The sequence below is a fragment of the Terrapene carolina genome, unplaced genomic scaffold, assembly GCF_002925995.2.
Source record: "Terrapene carolina triunguis isolate 2854851 unplaced genomic scaffold, T_m_triunguis-2.0 Scaffold24, whole genome shotgun sequence".
NCBI lineage: Eukaryota > Metazoa > Chordata > Testudines > Emydidae > Terrapene > Terrapene triunguis.
Window position 1 is genome coordinate 2,306,876 of NW_020664375.1, and position 21,622 is coordinate 2,328,497.

Here is a 21,622-nt window from a genome sequence, read left to right on the forward strand (position 1 = left end):
GAGCAGCCTTAGGACTTCACAGCCACTTATGGTAACATCTGGGGAAAATCACGAATCTGGCTAACAGCTGCTACCACCATCACTGGATCTAGCATCATTTATGCGCCCAGACTCGACAATGGTACCGCCCAAAAGCCTGAGTCAGGCCCACAGTGCTGGGTACCGTACAAATTCAGATGAAAAGATGCTCTCTGCCCTACAGGGATTACAACCTAAAGGACTCAACTGCTATCACCATTTAATGCTACCACTATTCAAAGTTGCCTTGCAGAAAGACTTCTGCTGGACTGCTTTTTCCTGGGCACCACAAGGCGACAAAACACCAGGAATATGCTTTCACTTGGTTGTACAATTTTATAAAGTTACAAATCTGAGAACTATCTGGCAATAATTTGTCCAGTGCAGGTCATCTTTCCTTTGTAATCCATCTATCTCGTAGTGGCGGGTTGCCCCTGCTCCCTGTAATTTGGTCCCAGCACCACTGGTGGGACTTCGCCACTCTCCCTTTATATGAGGGCTAAGGGGTGGGGAAGAAGGGGTTGTTTCCTCACTGTCTCAGATGTTAGGAACCCCAACCCATTCCCCGACTTCTATAAATGCCTTCTTCTAATCCATTTCCAATTCCGATTAATCAGGGAACTGGAGCCCCTACTGAATGATTACCTGCACTGGGCATGTGCCAATTTGTAATGAAATTAATTTTACAATCTTACCTATCCACCGGGTCCCCAGGCCGCTGAGAGAAAGGTGAAAAAAACCACCTTGCCCAGGCCAATGTGGTACTGAGGGAAAAATTCAATTATGAACCCCAAAAAGGAGACTAGTGCTCACAACAAAGCCCAGAAACTGAGTCCTACTCTAATCCCAATGGGAGGGAGAGGGGAAGCTTTACTCCCAGTGCAGACTGGTGCTTCAGGGCAGGAGGAAAAGGCTTTTAAACCCTCCCTTGAGGTACCTGGGAGCCGAAAGACTTATCCTGCACCCATCTGCCAAACCAATCAGCAACAGATCCTCCATTCTCTAGACCACAAGGAGGGGAGGGTTATGTGGAATCCTTCAAAGGGTCAAGGGTTTTCTTTCCTCTGATGGCTCAGACTAAGCCACCCCACCTCTGAGGCGGGGCATTTATGGAGTTGAAGATTACCAAGTTGCTTAGAATCATATGATTTTTTCCCAAGTGCCTACAGATCCATGTAGAGGATATCAATGCTAGTAGTAACACTGCTTATAGGAGAGTCTCCTTCAGCTTAATGGTAGAGCTACTTGAATGAGGAGGTTACTTACCTGTAACTGGAGGTTCTTCAAGATTTGTGGTCCCTATCTCTAGGCCACTGAGAGCTTTATGCATGCGCACCATGTGTCCGGAGCCAGAGAATTTGAAAGTAGTGTCCATTGATCCGTGCATGCTCCCTGACTCATGGTTTCGTTCAAGGTGATGAAGTGTGGGTCAGACTGATTGTACCTCCAATTCCTTCTCCACCACAAATCCAGAGGGGAAGGAGGGTGGGAAGTGGAAAACAGATAGAAGAACCTCTAGTTACATCTCAAAGAACCTCTAGTTAGAGTAAGTAACCTCCTCCACTTCTTCGAGCCTTTGTGCCCCCGTTTGTTGATGTAGCCAACAGGCATGGTGTTGTCTGACATGATGAGAATATGAAGCCCAGGAGGAATAGGTTAGTTCAGGCCATGATTAAAGGATTCTTGGCTACGTGAGTTATGAGTTCTTGCGGAATCTGGAACCTGTCCCTTGGTTGGTAGGCTCGTGATCTGACTGAGTTGATGGTGGCCCCTATAAAGTCTAGGCATTGTCTGGGGTTTTTTGGTCCGTTTTTGACATTGATACTGACTCTGAGGGGAGAAAGGAGGCCAAGCAACATGGAAGTTGAAAGATGCTGCCTGACTTTTTCGTCTCATTTTGTTTTAGGTTAAATAAAGTCAATTCATTTGTATATTCTCAATATCAAACCTCATCTTTTGCATTTCTTTAATTATGACCTCATAAAAATATTCAACAGTATCCTGCAATTACAAGAAAGTACTAGTATATATTCTTTCAGCATTTTTTCCACTTAACCAAACAAAATATTTAAGTTTATTAGTGGTTAACACCCTAAACAAAAAAAAATCCCAAAGCTATTTACACAGTCTGATCAATACACTTAGCACTACCAAAAAAAAAAAAAAGACCAAAACCTGAAATTATTATCTAGAAACATTTTGAGTATGGACTTGAAACTAATGTACTAATCAGCTTCCTTATTTTTTCTAAAGGAAGTGTTACAATTCTCGGGTAACAGTTTCTAAATGGTTCCCCTTCTCTTCCTAATTATAATTAGCATGTACAAAAAAAAAAGCATGTACACAGCTACTGTATAACAACAAACAAGACAAATATAAAACAAATGTAAAACTTTATAGTTGTCAGAACTGCAGCTGCAACCATGATATGCAAGGGTTTTTTTAAATGTAGTACCCACCCATTTTGCTAATATTTATTTCAGTATTAACAAGTGACTTCAAATGAAGTTACAAGCTTTCAGCATTGGCAGTAGTAGTCAAGTAGTAGACAAGTAGTCAAACTTATTGGGTTTTATTCCCTACCCTGTTTTCACTGACTTGCTATGTAGCCGTGGACAAAGTCATAATGCTCAATGTCTCAGTTTCCTCATCTTCACAATGGGCACATCAGTAATTCCCTATTATACAGGGATATTGTGAACTATTTTGTTCAGCACTTTGAGGTAACTGGATGAAAGATGTTAGCTAAGTACTATGTACTTACATAAAACAGAAAGAAAAAGGTTTTCATTGAAATGGGAGCTACATAAACTAATTTTAGAACTTGACAGAAAAGACTGCATCCTTGAGCAGCTCAGAAAATTGGCTATTGTATCAGCTCATGTCATTGCTGACCTGAAAAGGAACCTGGCAAAGAGCAGCCAGGAGAAAGCCCCCAGTGCAAATAACAAATCTCTTTATTTGTTTCAGCAAACTGTTTTGGTTGAAGAGCCTTCAAGAATCTAGGGACCATATACCTGTTTTATGATTACATACTTCACCCTACACTTAAGAACACACACAAAACAAATGGCAACCTGATTGACTGTGACCTTTAAGCTGGAAGGCAGGAAAAAAATAACAAGAATTTTAGCAACTCTATGTAACAGAGTTAAAATTGTGTGCGTGGGGCAACTTGCATTTCCCCTGTGAGGCTACAATTGTTCTTGTCCTCATCAGAAAAGGAAATGAAACTAATGAGGTTATGTTTCAAAAGTTAGGTCTTCCACATTGCCTCACAGTGTTGCTGCTATGTCAGCAAAGCAGATTAAACAAATTGTATACCATGCAAAACACCTTTTAAAGTTGAAACTTCAAAGGTTATGTGCTGAATGCCCTAAAAAGGGTAAAGGACACTTCAATACACTTATGATATTTGCTAACTTCCTTTTTTCAAGTCAGCAAGCTGCTACCCTCCCCCCATATTTAATGTGGTAAAATGCTGCAGCTCCTTTTCTGATGATGTCACATCTATAGTTTACATTTAATAGTCCTGGAGAAAGAAGGTTGCCTAGGTAGTAAACAAGTCCCTTTCCAAATATCACATCTTTAAATAAAATAATTTCTGGTTTTATAGACTCCAATATAGAAGGATTTTTTTTCCAATAAAACAATCTTCACACTAGGGTCCCTCCTGTTTCCTCTCTAAATGAAACAGTCTCTTAGGCCCTCAGGAGTCCTTGTTCCTTTGTAGACACCAGATAACTCCCTTTCTTCCTTCTGCTGCACAAGGAACTCTTTCATCCAATAACCAGGCTGAGCCCTCCTCCATTTTTTCCCAATGAACTGATGTAAACGTAAGAAAAACACGGTATTTTATTTTATTTTCTATTATTCCTCACATATAGGAAATAAACATAAGAAAATGTTTTTTATTTTAAAACAATTATAAAAAAGAAGAATGTAAGGAGTTCTCAGAGGCTCGATATATAAATAACCCGGTAACCCTAAAGGTTAGTTGTGCTATACACAACTTAGTTGATACACCTCTACCCCGATATAACGCGGTCCTTGGGAGCCAAAAATCCCTATCGCGTTATAGGTGAAACCCCGTTATATCAGAGTAGTGGCGGCAGGGATCCAGCGGTGATTTAAAGGGCCCGGGCTCCCCACAGCGGCCAGAGCTCCAAGCCCTTTAAAGTGCCGCCGGAGCCCCGGGGTAGCTCCAGCGGTGATTTAAAGAGCTCCGGGCTCTGGCTGCTGCGGGGAGCCCGGGCCCTTTAAATCACCTCCCAAGCCCTGCTGCCGCAGCCCCGGGGTAGCAGCAGCAGGGCTCCAGCGGTGATTTAAAGAGCTCCGGGCTCTGGCCACTGCGGGGAGCCCGGGCCCTTTAAATTGCTGGCTGAGTTCTGCTGCCGCAGCTCCTAGGGTTCCAGCAGTGATTTATAGGGCCCCCTCCCCACAGCAGCCGGAGCCCCGGGCCCTTTAAATCTCCGCCCGAGCCCTGCTGCTGGAGCCCCGGGGGTATCAGCGGCAGGGCTCCAGCAGTGATTTAAAGGGCCCGGGGCTCCCCGCAGCATCTGGAGCCCCGGGCCCTTTAAAGCGCTGCCCGAGCCACGCTGCCGGAGCCCCGGGGTTACCGCGCTATATGCGAACCCGTGTTATATCGGCTCGCGTTATATCGGGGTAGAGGTGTATTTAATGCAAGCAAGTCTATGGAGACCCCTTTACTCAGACAAAAGGATGAAACTGCAATTTGGACTGCTATTAAAAAGGCACTAAACTAGCAAAAACACCACTTTAGAACATTAGTACTGAGATCAAAGTGAGGAAATTCAGAATTATGGCTTCCCTGTAACGTCCATGATATTAGAGCACAGATGATATAATTTTTAATCAGAGTGTTCCATGACAGTTGGCAGCATTATATACCTTACCACTAAGAAAATATTTGGGGGCCTGGATGATCTGGAAGACTATAATGGGTAAGATAGCTTTGTGCTTCTAGGTCACACTCTAATTTGATCTAGGTCAAATCAGATCAGTAACTGAAGGTCATTACCATCTGAAGGCTCTTCAGTGGCATGTGATGAATATGATGGCAGTCTGTCCAATCTCCTGTTGACAAATATCCACATCACAAAATGATCTTATGTTGCCTGTTTCAGCAAAGAATGCGAAGTCTGAATAGATACGGAGACTTATGCCCTCTCACCATTAAAGGGGACCCTTCCAGATCAATCAGTTCTGAGGCACATTACAATGTCGTGTGAGGAAGCTTGCACAATTGATAATTTTGCTTTGTGTGTTCTGTGGATAAACAGAGAGCTTCAGTCTCCAGTGTTGCCAATCTTAAAACCATTCACAAGTGCTAAAGATAAATTTTGACTTACCTTTGATCATTTAGTTTCTATGACTCTTCCATATTATTCCAGACAATAGGGTTATGCTTTCCACAAGAAGAGTATATATAGAGACCCAATCAGATTTTGTCAACCCTAAGGCAGGGGACTGATGACCAAGATATCAGTAGTAGATTCTTTCAACACCAGTAGTGTCTGAACGATGTATAAGGGAACAACTGGAACAAATAATTTTTAGGGAAAAAAAATGTGAGGTACTAACAAACATCACCATCCGACCTCTCATAATAGAGTAAAATGTTTTTAAATTAAGGAATTCCAAAAAGAGTGGGATGTCTAGAATAATGTGGAAGGAATAAAGGAATCACAAACTAGATCAGATAGGTCAAATTTTACTACCTCTAATTCCTTTCCACATTATTCCAGACAATAGAAACTTTTAAAGCAGGTGCGAGGGAGATGACTAGATAATGAAAAAAAATACTATTCAATTTCAGTAGAGACTACTGCTTGAAGAAACCTTATTTTGAAAGATGTATCTCTAGACTAGATATCTAGATTGTAGGGTCCAGAAAACGTATAAAAGCAAAGACCACGTGGTATCCAGATAAGTTACAACAATTGATGCACGGGCCTTCCTTGCCCACAAAACTGCTATAGAGGAAGTAGACTGATCCTTAATTCATGAATAGACTTTTGTTTAGCCACACAGGTCTGCAATATGCACTCTGAAATCCACCTAGATGCAGAAATGAGTTTTTGGCAACTTGTATCTTTTGAATAAAATGAAGTCTGTCAGAGTCAAAGCAGTGTCAAAGTAAATTTTTATTTTCCTCCTAAAATCTAGTTTACGTAGGTTTCTCACCATACAGTGGGTTAACGTATTATCTAGGTGAAAAGAAGAAAATTTTGGGGATAAATGAAGAAATTGTGTATTTACAATACTAACTTGTCCTTAGAAAATGTAAGGAACAATGTGCCACATAATTTGAACATTATAATGTAGAGCAAATGGCTACTAAAAATCTAGTCTGTATGGAAATAAAATAAAATATTCTGAAACGTCTAGCAAGTTAATGTAGAGCATTTAGCTCTACCAAGAATATAATTACATATGGATGGGAAACCATCAATATTCAGGACTTTTCAGACTGTCCCAAAAGCCACAGTCTGATCATCAGGGAATTATACGATAGTCTCTTACTCAGCCATTTTGGTCAGAATTCTAGAATGCTGGCTAGTGAAGCACCAAGAGAACTGACTTTTTGCATATTACCCTATGCAGAGAACACATCATATTCTCTAGTAAGATGAAGCTGATTTTTTTGATCTATGAGGATATTACATGATCCTGGGGGAAACTCTCTTAGGTAACTAATATTTAGCAGTTATGCCTTGAGCAAAATCAGTACTGGACTGGGATGGCACAATTGGCCTTGAAGATTGTTTCCTAGTAACAAAGTGAATGGAATTGTTATCCAGATGAACACTGAGTTTCAAGACCTCTGTAGTCAGTGCAGAACTACCAATATGTTTACCTTCTTTGCACTCATCCATTTTTGTTAATGGTACTAGCTCAACCTCGGAGAAAATACATAAGCTAAGTGAAAAAAAAATCACTGGTGGACTCAGTGCTTCTTTTCTGTCATACTTTTACCCCATAACCTTACTGAAAGACCTGGGGACTTGACAGTCAAGACGTGTTTCTATCTGATCTACAGTTACTGCTGCTGAAAACATACATCATTGAAAGTATTTTGAGACAACTCCAAAGAACTGACAATCATAATATTGAACACCTTTCCTAGAAAAGAAGCAGAGATCACAAGGATGTGAGTTTACATTCATGTAACCACTAACTTGCTATGTTCCACCTGCCTCCCCAATCACATTGTAACCATGCAGATATGTTAAACTGTTCCCAACATATTTACAGACACCTTCCTCTATGAAAGTAGCCTGCTGTTCACAAAGTATGACAATCCATATGTATTCTCTATACAGAGAAAATTCCATCTTGGTTTACTGTGAATTCAGAACACAATACACCTTGCTTCTTCCTAATGGCACTAAAGGGAACACACTGGTATTTCCACACATTTCTTTTTGAACTATGACTTCCATGTCCAAAAGATTTTGTACTGTGTCCTTAATGGTCAGACTCTTAAAAATAATCTCTGGTGACTTGAGAGTTGAATAAATTGCCCATAGCTGTGTTTCTAAAAATTCCTGAGTGAATCTTTTTGTTAATTATCTCCAGTATGCACTTGTCCAGTGTTAACGTCCTCACAGGCTTTTATGTTAATGACGCTTTGTCAGCTTGAAAGGATGAATTAGCTGGATCATGCTCCTCTAAACAAAGCAAAAGGGACTCTAACTTAAGAAGTGGAAGAATTTTGAGAGTGAAAGCCTGGCCTGATCTCAAGTACCTGGAAACTGAATTTACTGTCTTGATCAGTAGAATTACAGAATTTTTTAAAAAATCCTGTACAGTGGTAAAAAGTTTCTTTTTGGTAACAGTATAGATTCAAGGCCTTACTAAAGTAAAAATTATTCCTTCAAAGGCAAGCTTAATAGATTTTTGAGGATGTAACTGCTCTCTCCAATTGTGTTCTCCTGGATTGTGTGCAATTTGGGCTTGTCAGATACAGACATGTCTCTGTAAAAATTGTAGAGAAAACAGGCACTTTCCCATGAAAATAAAGAAAAAATAAATCTGAAGAACTCAAATGTATATACTTATATATAGTTTAGAGAAATCACTGCAAAAATACTGATCTACATGTAAAATGAGGGGCTTTTGAACAACAGCTTGTCTGCATGGGGAAATTTACTGGCAGAACTATACCCGTATAATTATACTGCTATACTTATTCTGTTATACAGTGTAGTTTACACCACTGCAGTTACAGTGGTTTATCTTATACGACTTTCAAAGTGACAAAGTAAACTGGGGCTGTGTCTACACTGCTACTTTCAGCGCTAAAATGTTTTGTCATTCAGGGGTGTGAAATTCCCTCCCCCCCCCCCCCCCCGAGCGACAAAAGTTTTAGCACTGAAAAGTGCCAGGACAGACAGCGCTTTATCACTGGGAGCCGCGCTCCCAGTGATAAAGCTACCACTGCTTGTTCGGGGTGTTGGGTTTTTTTTAAATCGCTGGGGGAGAGCTCTCCTGGCCATAAAACGTGTCTATACTGCCTACATCAGAGCGCTGCCATGGCCGCGCTGTAACGTGGGCAGCGTAGACATACCCTGGAAAAAGGCCCTCTTATTCCAGAATAAGCATGTCCACCTGGAGAGTTATACTGGTATAATTATACCAGCATAGTTCTGTCAGTAAATTTCCCCATGTAGACAAGCATGCAGTATATATGGTACTAGTTTCTGCTGCTCCCCTGTGGACCTGTGAATGTCAGTGAGCATCTAGCATCTGCAGCAATTCTGCTACTGCACATTTTTAAGGTTTACTGAAGACCACTATAGGCCAGGAACACATAGACTTTTTAAAGTCAGCAGAAGCAAGAAAGTGTGGGGACTGTACTCCCTAAGTCAACAATTCTTCAAAAAAATTTTGGCTGAAAAAAAAAAATCAGCACATATATAGCATTCTGCATCTGAGGAGAAATATAATTTTTAACTGTTTATGTGAAGCAGAGTTAGTTTTTGAACTCAAGAAACTGCAACTTTCTATTTCAAAATTACATCTGTGACTGCAAACAGTTGGAACTGATGATATGCTGCTGATAAAGTCCCTGTTCTTCTATAAAGTCTAGCTCCCATAATTCATACAGGAGACTCCTGACAGATGAGGAGTGATGAAACATTTTTTTAAAGTTACAAAACAAAACTTATTTACAGAACATAAAACTAGAAGAACAAATAGACCTTATTGATGAGTGCTGACAGCATACTAAACTCTGAACAAATACGCAGGTAGATAATCTGCTCCCAGGAGATTACAGACAACACAGTTCAGACCCATATGATATACAGTGGATGACATAAGGTCGAAGAGAAGAATTCTTGCAGAATTCATCCTTCCAAAATTTTGTGAAAAAAGTATGCTTTAAGGAAAGATTTCTGGAGGAGGAAGAGGATGTTTGCCAGACATGAGGAATGCTGTTCAAAGAATAAGGAACAGAATGAAAGAGGGCATGAAGATGAGAGGAGAAAGATAAGGAGTCTCTTAAGGAGGAGTAGTACAAATAAGACTTGATACTATACATAGGTAGAGTGAAGTTTTGTAGGGTCTTGGAAGGTGAAGAGGAGGAGGAGGAGGAGCAGATTTGAATTTGAAGCTGATGGTGATCGGATGCCAGCAAAAAAGCTAGATGTGGCAAACTATGACCAAGACATAGAGGAAGATTTTCACACTGGAGATTAAGAAGGACAGATTTTAGAGAGGCTTCAAAACAGCCATCAACAGGATTTAAAAACAGTAGTAGCACAGGAAGAAGGAATGATAGGGGATGAAGATATCACAGAGGCTGAGTGCCTCAGTCATGGGTGGATAATGGAATTGTACATGGGGACAGAAAAGGGAGGGTCAAAAGAACCTTTGGGAGAAATTCAGTTTTTGTCAGGTGGAGCTTGGGATAATGGTTGGACATTCAGCAGAAGACGTCTGAAGGAGTCAGGCATGTAAGACCAGCATCATTATAATGATAGCTGAAACAAAAGGAGTGGATAAAGTCACTCAGCAACAGAGGAGGAAAAGGAAAGAATCAAAACTAGAAACTCAAGAAATATCACTGAAAAAGGGGAAGAAGCAGAGATGCAGAAGAAGCTGCTGGAAAAGGTGAAAACCAAGAGAGCACAAAGACATAAAAAGCTCAGGAAAAAAGCAAATGGAGCAGAAGAAAATAATTATCTTATTCAAAAACAATGGCTCAGAAGGACAAGTACAGGGAAGAGGATCTCAGACATATCCAGAAGAGACTGATGGTTGTTGGTGTCAGTGGTTTCAGTGGAGTGTACAGAAGCCAGATTGCAACAGATCCATTCAAGCATTAGAGGAGAGAAAGTTGAGGCAGCACTTCAAGAAGCTTGGAGGTGAAGTGCAACTGCTCCCCTGTTGTAGAAAGAAAACCTAATGAAATCCTTGGCACCAATCCCCTACCCTGGCAATGAAGTCATCAGAAAACTGATTGGGTCTTCATCTGTGCAGGCTGAATATCGCATAACCCTATTGTCTGGAACAATATGGAAGGTAGCTAGAGGAAATAAAATTCACAGAAAAATGTAAGCATTCTGTCAGTAAATATATATGTATCAAGAAATAGACTCGAATGCAATACCCATACTACAGCATTACAATTTATAAAGATCCACAGGTTATAACTCATGTGACCACAATATGTGACAGGAAAGTGTAGGTGTTATAACACCTGGGCACAACAGAGCATCATTAAGGTTGCTATAGTAACCCTTAATTCAATTTCCTTGGCTTTAATTTCAATCTTAATGTCAGTTTTGTTTCTTTTTGTGTGTCAACTGTGATGAAAGGACCTACTGATATGGAAGAATTTCTGATTTTTGCAGCTGTAACTTGATCAATTACACTTGTAATTTTTAAGGGAATTTCTCTTTATATTTACACAATAAAATATAGGTATACTATTAATGAATTAATAATTTAGACTGATCAAGTATGTGTTTATAAAGTTCATAAAACCTTTAGAGCATGAGTTGCATACTAAAATGTTTGCAGAATTTTTAATTTGTAGGGCATGTTCCTCTTGGAAATGTACATTTTTAATGTTATAGCACTATACACACACCACACACACTCAGTAGCTTAAGGTTTTGAAGGCAAAACACAAAATAAAATTCTTACCTCCAGCTACTAGTCCAGACTCCCCTAACTGAATAGCTACCCCAAAACCACCAAGCTTTACAGGTGCTGAATTCTCCTTTGAAGCAAGTAGCACGCAGTGTGGCTGAAAAGAGAAAACCCAGCAGACATGATTATACCAAAAAAAATCCAACCTGCTTGAAGAACTGAAAATATCTTTGTAATATATCAAAAAGAAGCTTAAGATTTTTTCTGTCAAATGGAGTCCACTTTGGCATCTTTTTACTTCTTCATTTCAAACTTTTATTTTGGTACAGCATAAGCACCTCACCCCATGCTGGTTTCCCTCTGGTCTTGCCTTAACACAGCAAGGCCTCATCAGGGCTAGTCAGTACTCACAGAGAACACAGCCTGAAGTCACGACAATATGAATAAGAACTTCATGAAAGTCTGCCAACTTTTCCAGCAGGATGTGGATCCAGTTCTCCAGCAGAAACATCCCGTCTCTGTGAGACCTTATGTTTCACATAAACAACATACAACCTTCTTTTGGAGCTCAAGCCCATCCCAACATAACCAGCACAAATTTCAACCTGCAAAAGGGAAGCAAGCTGCCTGTATGAGGTATCTAGGAAATAGTGACCTTGGGGAAAAAATAAAAAAACAACTCAGGTGTTGATATGGATTCCCTGGGTATGGAATTTGTGCTTCTACTGTTCCACAATTCATAGCAACAATAATACTGAGATGGAAAATACAGGAATTAATAGTATTATGCAACTATTTTGGGGCAGGAGGTTAGGGAATCTTTGTGTATCAATGCAAAATTATATATATTATATATATATAGGCTGTTGATTAAAAAAATTAATCGCAATTAATCTCAGTTTAATGACTGTTAAACAATAGAATACTAATTGAAATTATTAGTTTTGGATGTTTTTCTACATTTTCATATATATTGTATTCTGTGTTACTGAAATCAAAATGTATATTATTTTTATTATAAATATTTGCACTGTAAAAATGATAAACAAAATAGTATTTTTCAATTCACCTCAAACAAGTACTGTAATGCAATCTCTTTGTCGTGAAAGTGCAAATTACAAATGTAGATTTTTTTTTTGTTACATACCTGCACTCAAAAACAAAACAATGTAAAACTTCAGAGCCTACAAGTCCACTCAGTCCTACTGCTTGTTCAGCCAATCGCTAAGACAAACAAGTTTGTTTACATTTACAGGAGATAATGCTGCCCTCTTCTTATTTACAATATCACCAGAAAGTGAGAACAGGCATTTGCATGGCACTTTTGTAGCCGGCACTGCAAGGTATTTACGTGTCAGATATGCTGAACATTCGTATGCCCCTTCATGCTTCAGTAATTCTAATTTTGTAAGTTCAAGTTTCATGATAAAGAGATTGCACTATAATACTTGTATTAGGTGAATTGAAAAATACTATTTCTTTTGTTTTTTTACAGTGTAAATACTTGTAATCAAAAATAAATATAAAGTGAGCACTGTACACTTTGGAGTCTCTATTTTAATTGAAATGAATATATTTGAAAATGTAGAAAACATCAAAAATATGTAAATAAATGGTATTCTATTATTGTTTAACAGTGCTAATTTTTTTAATTGCTTGACAGCCCCCTCCCCCCATATATAATCTGCTATGGAACAGCAGCCAGTATTTAATATATCTAGCTAAGTTTATTCCTGGGGGAATTCTGTGCCACTGAGCAATGCAGAGTTTGCACAGAATTAATGTTCTGTGCAGAATTTTCTCCCCCGCCACAGAAATGGGCTGTAGAGCTGCTGGCCGCCACTAGGGAGCCACTGGATCCATCAGAGCCCAGCTCCCCAACAGAAGAAACAGCTGGTGGGAGGGAGCTGGAGAGTTCCTGAAAGCTGCAGTTCCCCGCCCTGAAGGAAGGAGGCAGCATGCAGGAAACTCTATACAAGCCTGGAACCCAGCATTAGGCTGTTTCTCCCTTAGGATCCCTGGGCTTTGAGAGGGTAGTGAATGCGTGATGGGCTGTGGGGCAGCCCTGCAGTGGAGCTCTGGAGGGTAAGAGGTGCAGGTGTCTGGCCCCCTGCTTGGGCTCTGGGAGGGAGGGGGCAGAGAAACATGAACTGGTTTGTCATGGGGGTTTCTTTAACTCTCTATTTCTGGGGAACTTTTGTGTGTCTGTATTGTTACAAACATAGTTGCTGACAGGTATTTTGAAATAAATTACCTAAATAATTGAAACTGACATGATTCTATGGTGTTATTTTGACAAATGAAATATGCAGAATTTTAAAATATTGTGTGCAGAATTTTTAATTGTTTGGTTCAGAATTCCCCCAGGACTATAAATTGCTCCACATATGAACCCTTGGAGCATTTTTTGCGTCTCCTCACAACTGTCAAATCAATCATATTAAGGTTAGCATGTTTAACGGGATCAATGTCAAAACTACATATTGCTTTTTGGAGAATAATTTACTGCAGAAATTGAAAAACTAAAAGCTACTGATGAGCAACATCTGTATCCCTCCCCAGCCCCTTGGGTGATTTTGGGGTTTCCAGGAATGTATTGCCATATGTACTAGTACCAAACTTCTGGAAAAGGTTGGAACTTGTATAATAAATAACTGACAGGCTTAATTAACGTTAGTGCCACTGCCATTAATCTGCTTAAACCTCTGGCACACATGGAACAGATTTATTGAATAAGAGGACAGTTTGTTACACAGTCATTTCTATTGCTCCAGCTGCATTTTAATAAACTAACTATGGAGTATTTATCAGTCATCATATATGGTTACAAAGAACTTGACCTCTTGAATCTGGAAGAGTTGCTACACAACCTCCCAATATGTAAGGCTGAACACACTATGGATGAGTACAACTATGGAAGAATCTACTTTGGCCAAAAACACATAAGGACTAATTACATGGACATTATTTTATATTGGAGGCTCTCTTTGATGAAGCTCAACAATTTCTACTACAATAAAATATTCTGTTTAATTCAGGATATTAAAAGAAAAACACATGGTAGAGAACACCTTCTTCCATATCCCAGTCAACAATACTTCTCCAAGGAGTATCTCCCTACATTTCCCAATCCCTTATCCCTGGGATGTGTTTCTATATCAGTATATGGTTTAGTTCTGTTAAGAAATAGTATAAGCTATATTACAGCTTATTCACAACAACCTTCCTGTGCAACTAAAAAAACCCATTAAAACAAATGAGGCTCTATGCTACCTTTGTGGTTTCCCAGTTCTGGAATCAGTGAAGGCCACAAAACATCTTAGAGCAGCTTCAGGGATGTTCTAAGTTGTGCCTGGCTGCCCATGGTCCCAAGAGGGCTGCTTTAGGAGCTGGGGATTGCAATGATACTGCAGACATGCCCTCTTATCCCTGGCTACAAAAACCATGTGTTGGAAGAATCTCCAGATAGTTTGTTAAATGACCATTTAAGCCTTTTGGCATTGGAGCAGCAAAAAGGAGCCATATTGGCACAGAACCTGAAGCACACACTCAAAATTCCTATGAACTGTTTTGTATAAAACTCAAACTCTTAAGAAAAAAATAGTAGCCCCGATAAGAAGATATAGCTTCCTAATTAACCTAATTGAAAGCTGAAGATTCCAGAGGCAGCTCTTGACTCCCACCCAAATCAAATTATGGATGTGGTATTGTAGTTTTTGATTATCAGAATTTTGGAGGCAGATACATCCAAGCCAACAGCACCTTAATTATTTTTCCAAAAGGAAACCATCAAAAGTTTCTAGACAAAAGTCAAAATGTCCACTTACTCTTGTATTGAGCCTTGGACAAAACAATATATACAGAAAAACTGACTAAGATTCAGCAAAAAACAAAACTACTATTTTAAAACGAGACAATTTTATAAGCTGTAAAAAGCTTAAAAAAAAAAAATCTTTGCCAGAAACATCACCACAGCAACACAGGAAGTTTATCTAGCTGACTGGGCTGATTCTTATCACAGAGAAGCTTTTTCTATAGCTTTCTAATAAGACATGCACATTATCTTCCTCTTTCCTTTTAAAGTGTTTTAGAAAACAGTCAGCAGAAGAGGTCCGTAAGTAATAAACATGTGAGTATTTCCCTTTTAATTAAAAATATGCTAAATCAAATTTCAGATGAAATATAGATTATAAAGGTACTACTGACCATTCAGGAACTTAAAACATTTAGTTACAAGCCTCAAAATTTAAGTAAATTATGTCTGATTTGGTATCTGTGATAGTATTTGTCTTGGCAGATGAAAAGACTGCAATACTTATATGACTTAATATTCACTTCTCTATTTTGCTTAAAAACTAAACTATATAAATCATAGTATCAAGGTTCCTCCCTCCCCATTAACAGAGCTTAAATTAGCAAAGTGGAAGATAGTACTGAAAAGTACAATTGCAATAAACATGCTCTCTATTAGATCAAACCTACTTCTTTTACAATAGTTTGTGGCCTAAGTAATGCAGTATGACAATATTGTAGACATATAATAAGATAACAATCTGTATAAGATTATTTACATAGTGTGAAGTCATTTTCAGTATATTACTTACTATTGTCATAAGAACAGCCAATATGGTATACAAAAATATTTTAGATCTTCCATTCAATTATTCTGAATCTTTCAAGTGTACATCTTTATGCTTGTTATTAGCTCTTAGCAATATTCAAATTTTTTCTTCTGTATTATATTGTTGCCATCTGCACTGTTAAAATTGTATCCCATACTCAATTACACTCTACATTTTAAAGAGTTAATACATAGATGAAAGTTTACTGTAAGATGGAATTTGGGATACTTCCCCCTCCCCCCACCATTACCCCCCAAAATCTGTTGTTCTGTTAGAGTGATAAGAGTACAAACAAGTGTAAAACTGTGAGTTTATCAAAACCAAAGATCTGGCTTAAAAAAACAAACTCTAAACTCAATGAAGCTGTCATTTACTTTGTAACCCAGTATTTTAATTTCCATATTTTGACAGATGCTCTTATGCAAAAAAACAAAAAAAACAAAAAACAAAAAGAACCCATTAGCACTCAAATAAATTAATGTCAAAAGAGAGACTTAACAGACTAAATAGTGTCATCAGCAAAATATGTAGAATATTGAAATACATAGACAAATCAAGTACAAAAGTGAAGAAATCAGTCAATTACTTATCTGATCAAATGTACATCATTCTATTATTTTCATTGCTGTTTTGCCCCTTCAGGATAACACTTATTTTAGACATTTCTATTAAAAATATCTTTTTTTAACTCTAATGTGAAGCCAAGGCTGAACCTCTGTCTTCTGGTATTATTGCAGTTTCCTGCCCTCCCCCCCCACCCCAACTCAAAGTTAGAGATGGTGTGAAAATAACTCAGCACTCCATGGAACAAATATAAATATACACAACAAAATAAAAAATTGTAAGTATAATTTGTCTTGCCTCTCCCTCACAGAAAATGTTTTTCAAACAACATACAAAAAGAGTTATATTTTAAAAAGTAATTACAACATAACTATAAATGAATTTTTGCACGAGTTTTCTTTCAGCATCTGCTTTTGCACACTCAGTGGAAGTGTGAAAAGAAGAGGCTATAACATACAAGTGCCTCAATAATTTTGAAATCTGGTTGAAAGTTCTTCTGCACAACTGATGGTACTTAATAAATTATAGATAGTTGTATTTGCTACTATTGTTGCTGCCTTTAAACATCTACAAATAATTTGATTTAAGACTGTACCTATGACAAAGTAACTTGACATACAAAATTAATACCACAGTGAACAACTCTTATGTATTTCCCTTTGCATCCTTATAGGCCAGTGTAAGAAAGCTCGAACAGACGATGGAGACAACTTCACCTGAGTTCCTGAACTCTTCTTCATACAAGGAAGTCTTCTGGAGTTACCAAACTGAGCTAACCAGAAACTTCTCTTCGGAAGCCCCAAATGATACTGTCTGTCTCATAAATGAAGGCTCCTTGTCTCTTGTTTTCATCATTTTTTACTCCATTATTTTTGTCATTGGATTGGTTGGCAATATTATAGCCTTGTTTGCTTTTTTCTACATTAATCACAAAAGAAATTCTATCCAGATTTACCTGCTTAACGTAGCCATTGCAGACCTTCTACTGATCTTCTGCCTCCCCTTCCGTATACTATATCATATTAACAAAAACACATGGATGTTGGGATTGATTTTCTGCAAGATTGTAGGAACCCTATTTTATATGAACATGTACATTAGCATCATACTGCTGGGATTAATTAGCGTGGATCGTTATGTAAAAATTAACAAGTCTATACGACGTCCAAAAATGTTAACAGCTACACGAAGCAGATATATCTGTTGCATATTGTGGACAATTGCAATAATAGGATTCATAATGACAGTTGCTCAGTCTGCTAAGAGGGAAGAATACAATTCGACTCTGTGCTTCCATTACAGAGATAAACAGAATGCAAAAATGGAGGCAATTTTAAACTATATTCTTGCTGTAATCTTTTGGATAGTTTTCTTTCTACTAATACTTTCATATATTAAAATTGCGGCGAACCTTCTGAAAATTTCCAAGAAAAGAGCAGATTTTCCCAATGCTGGAAAGTACAGCACCACGGCAAGAAATTCCTTCATTGTACTTATTATTTTCACCCTGTGTTTTGTACCATTTCACACATTCCGATTTGTCTACATTACATCACAATTACAACACACATCTTGTAACTGGAAGGAGATAATTCACAAATGCAATGAGATAATGCTTTTATTTTCAGCTTTCAACAGCTGTTTAGATCCAGTTATGTATTTCCTAATGTCCAGCAGTGTTCGTAAGACTGTATTCCGACTTATTTGTAGAACACTTCATGGGGACTCAAGTGTGAGTGATAGTATTTCAGAAATGAAACCTGGGCAATCTCGTCATGATACTGCAACTACCATTACCCCCCATTCAAGCTTTTTAAAGAAAAATTCCCTCATCTGATTGCTTAAATATAATGGACAATTGCTTCCCGAAAAGACAAGCAGATAATCTACTAGATAAGCTAGATAATTGACACTGGATGTACATGTGTATAGGAATGTACAACAATACACAGCTGGTAATACTGCCTCAAGAAAAGCCTTTCCCCCCTCCTTTCCTTCCTTTTTTACAAGTATGGGAGGTCATACTTCAACTGCTTAAATTAAAAATGATTTTTGGTGAGAAAGAGCTTAACATTTTTATTATTACAAATCAATATGAAGTTTGAAACCTTCATGTAAAGATTCATTTAAGACAGGATTCATCTAGAGCACTTTCTTTCAGGGGCAAATTTTCAAAATGTGACCTTGATGTGTGCGCAAGAAGCTTTACACACATAAATACTTGGTACACATTTATTAGCACTACTAGCTATGCACATATGATGGGATGAATTTTTCACAAGTAAATCTTTATCTGTATCTAATTCAAACCAACTACGAAACTGATGTATTACAGATTTTATAAATCCGTCTTTGAAAAAAATATATTTTAGAAGGCTTCAAAAATAAATCAGCGTCTTAACTGCATTTATTAAACTAACTCTTTCAGCAAAATGTATCATAATCTATTATGAATGTGGCTTACACAGAAGGTAAAAAACAAGACAATTATTAGTTCATTTATTGGAAAAAATGTGCTTTATATTTTGTTTATTAAGCAAAATTAGAATATTCAATTACTGATTTTGAAATCCTCTAACAAGCCTTCCAGAACCTTCATTATGTTAAACACCAATCTTAACTCAGGGGGGAAAAAAGTGAAAATACAGGAAAGTAGGCAATTCACATTTTGAGGTGGCAGCGGCAGGGGATGAGGGGGATTATCCAAGATTTGTTTCAAAATTCTATTGACAAATCTAATAATTTCAAAACGTACATATATGCCAAAATCTCAACAAGGATAAGAAATTCATAACGAAAGACAGTTACAAAAACTGTAAACACAAAATTAAGCTATTGTGCATGTAGGAGGATTTGAAATGAGCAGTGTTTTGTCAGTTCTGGTCTCTGTTCAATCCCAATCACCTACGTTTTGAGGTTAATATCTATCTACTTGTATATTTCCAAAAACATTTATTTCAAATATAATACACCTATGGCAGAGACCATGTCTTTTTCCATGACTAAAGTATCACACTCACTAATGATGTTATGCAAATAATAATAAAATATTAAATGTGGATTGTATAGCCCAATTCAAGATTAAAACCAAGCAGATTTATGCAGTTAGTGTGTGTAGGCTGAGTAAAATTTTTAACAAAGTTAAACTAGCCTTGATGACTAGGGAGTGAGTGAGTGAGGGAGCTGGACTAAGAATGGAACTTGAATCTCTAATGTGATAGGCCACAATGCTGGCCAGGCCTGAATTTTGTTTTAAACTCTAAAATAAAGGGTCTAATCCTTTAAAATTTGAGTAACTTTATTCAAGTGAGTAGTTGTATTGAAGTTGATGAAAACACTCATGTGACTGCTCACTACATCTTTGCAAGACTGGGTCCTAAGGCATCATGTTGCATGTCTAAACTTGCATGTTTTCAATACTGGGGAAAATCCTGCTTCTGGTCAATGGCAAAACTCCTATTGACCTCAATGGAACCAAGATTTCACACACCGTTTCTTTCACATTTTGGACATCATTTTAGTGTAGTTTTTCTGTGAATCTATTATTGTTCAGGCTTGGATATAATTGTGTTCACTAAACCACAATTACTGGTAACCGTATATTACTATATTTCAAAACTGTGGGTATCTTTTGTATCTTCTTTAGAAATAATTCTTATAATTTTAAGTTTTACTTACAGTCTCAGCATTTGCATTTTTCTTGAATATTTTAATACATACAAATAATATTTAAGATTGATTTTTAGCGTAGTTCCTGAGTGATTCTTATAGCAATTTCTAATCTGCTTTTCAGAAATAATGTCAAAGCTGGCAGACAATCATATCTCACAGTTATGTCTTTGTCCATAAACCAGCAGGTCATATGGTCTCTTTGCTCTGTTTCCACACTCTAGCCTATGAGCCCACAAGAAACTGCATCCTTCTCTCTCGAGCACTCACAAATCAAACTGCTTATACATTTCTATTTCTTTTCAACCAGAACTAGCCAACAAACTACAAATGAAATGAAAAGCAAAAATAAAATGTTCAGTTAAGTACAGGTTGAAAGTAGGTTGAATATCCCTACTCACTAGGCATGGAGGGAACTGAACAAAGAAAGAAGAAAAGACATTCAATTTAATTTTTTTTTTTAGAATACATTAATTTAAACCTAGAAACCTCATTCAAAGGTTACCATCTATAGAAACAGTGTTATCATAATGATACGTTCTGGGATATCTTCAGTGAACCAAATAGTAGCATGAGAATTCACAAAGTTTCAATTTGTTCTGCATGTCACCTTTGGGGAGAGCTAAAATCAAGTGGAAAAGTGCTTGATTATAGAAAAACCTGCTTTACATTTGTTTTCGTAAAGCCATCATCATTAATTTTGTTATTGTAATATTGTTTTGTAAAAAAGCAAGTAATCACTCTGCAATCAGGACAACATGAAAAATAATATTCATTTTTGAAGCTATAAGAGCAAGATTTGAGCCTATCAGATGTAATGGTGGGCTTTTTTGTTTTAATAATGTGTGTGTGATTTACTTGTGAAACATACTGCTCTGGAGACTGACATTGAGCATATATAGGACAGGTACAGAACAGACAGCAGAAATTAAACTTTTCCAAATTGTCCTACCAAATTTTAATGCTAACCTCACCTTTGTGAGGCGGAGATGATTCAATCTTAACACAACCACTATGTTAAGATTGCCAAAAGTTCCAATAAGTGCTATTTTATTTGTGACTTTTCTGATGTACAAATTTGTATACTGGGATCTGATCTGAGACCATGAATGTATTTCAATCAGGCCATTAAATACAGAACTGTGTGAAAAGCTGATTTTTGGTTTGCTGGAAGTTCCAATAATTATGAAAAAAAAATGGTTTTAAATTCATCCAAAATCATTAAAAAAATTTTTTTTTTCAGTGAACCAAAAGTCTAAAAAGAATTTTTTGGGGGGTTGAATGCAATGTTTTGTTCAACCCCAAACTAATTGTTTTGTTTCTGAGCGTTTAAAAATGTTTTTTTTATTTTAATTTTTTAACACAAATACATTTCAAAAAGTTATTTTGAATAAAAAAATCAAAATGTTTAGTTTAAAGAAAATGCCAAAATGATTTTTTTTTAAGTTTTGTCCTGACTAAAACAATTTGGCAAAGTAGACAACTTTGAAATGTTTCCCTAAACCCAAATCTGCATTTTTGATCAAAAAAAGTTTTGGCCAAAAAAGTCACCCTGTTCTAATTAAAAAGCCTTCTGATAATAATGATGTTGGCCGATGTTGACCTTGGTTGGATTTTAATCAGCG

General features: G+C 37.5%; 2 protein-coding genes across 7 annotated transcripts in view; one reads left to right on the forward strand and one right to left on the reverse strand.

Annotated features, from left to right (window-relative positions):
• Window positions 1-21,622, reverse strand: part of LOC112116985 (peripheral plasma membrane protein CASK) — a 408,250-nt gene that overhangs the window by 139,169 nt on the left and 247,459 nt on the right. For 5 of the 6 annotated variants that reach the window (XM_024214779.3, XM_024214778.3, XM_024214777.3 and 2 more), the window contains one exon: window positions 11,197-11,299. In XM_024214779.3, the coding sequence (XP_024070547.1) occupies window positions 11,197-11,299 (103 nt within the window). Of the gene's footprint in view, window positions 1-5,390; window positions 5,453-11,196; window positions 11,300-21,622 lie in introns of those variants that run through there. The other variant, XM_024214782.3, reaches the window with a different exon arrangement.
• LOC112116986 (probable G-protein coupled receptor 34) lies at window positions 11,582-18,473 on the forward strand. Its single transcript, XM_024214783.2, has 3 exons — window positions 11,582-11,778; window positions 15,226-15,271; window positions 17,002-18,473. The coding sequence occupies exons 1-3, from the start codon at window positions 11,582-11,584 to the stop codon at window positions 18,163-18,165; spliced, it is 1,407 nt and encodes a 468-aa protein (XP_024070551.2). The 3' UTR covers window positions 18,166-18,473.

Excerpts from the sequence above, each read along its gene's own strand:
- LOC112116986 (XM_024214783.2), top strand. The coding sequence starts at position 11,582 with ATGAATAAGAACTTCATGAAAGTCTGCCAACTTTTCCAGCAGGATGTG. Across the intron at positions 11,779-15,225 it reads AAGCAAGCTGCCTGTATGAG|TGTTTTAGAAAACAGTCAGC; the intron begins GTATCTAGGAAA and ends TTCCTTTTAAAG. Across the intron at positions 15,272-17,001 it reads GGTCCGTAAGTAATAAACAT|GCCAGTGTAAGAAAGCTCGA; the intron begins GTGAGTATTTCC and ends GCATCCTTATAG.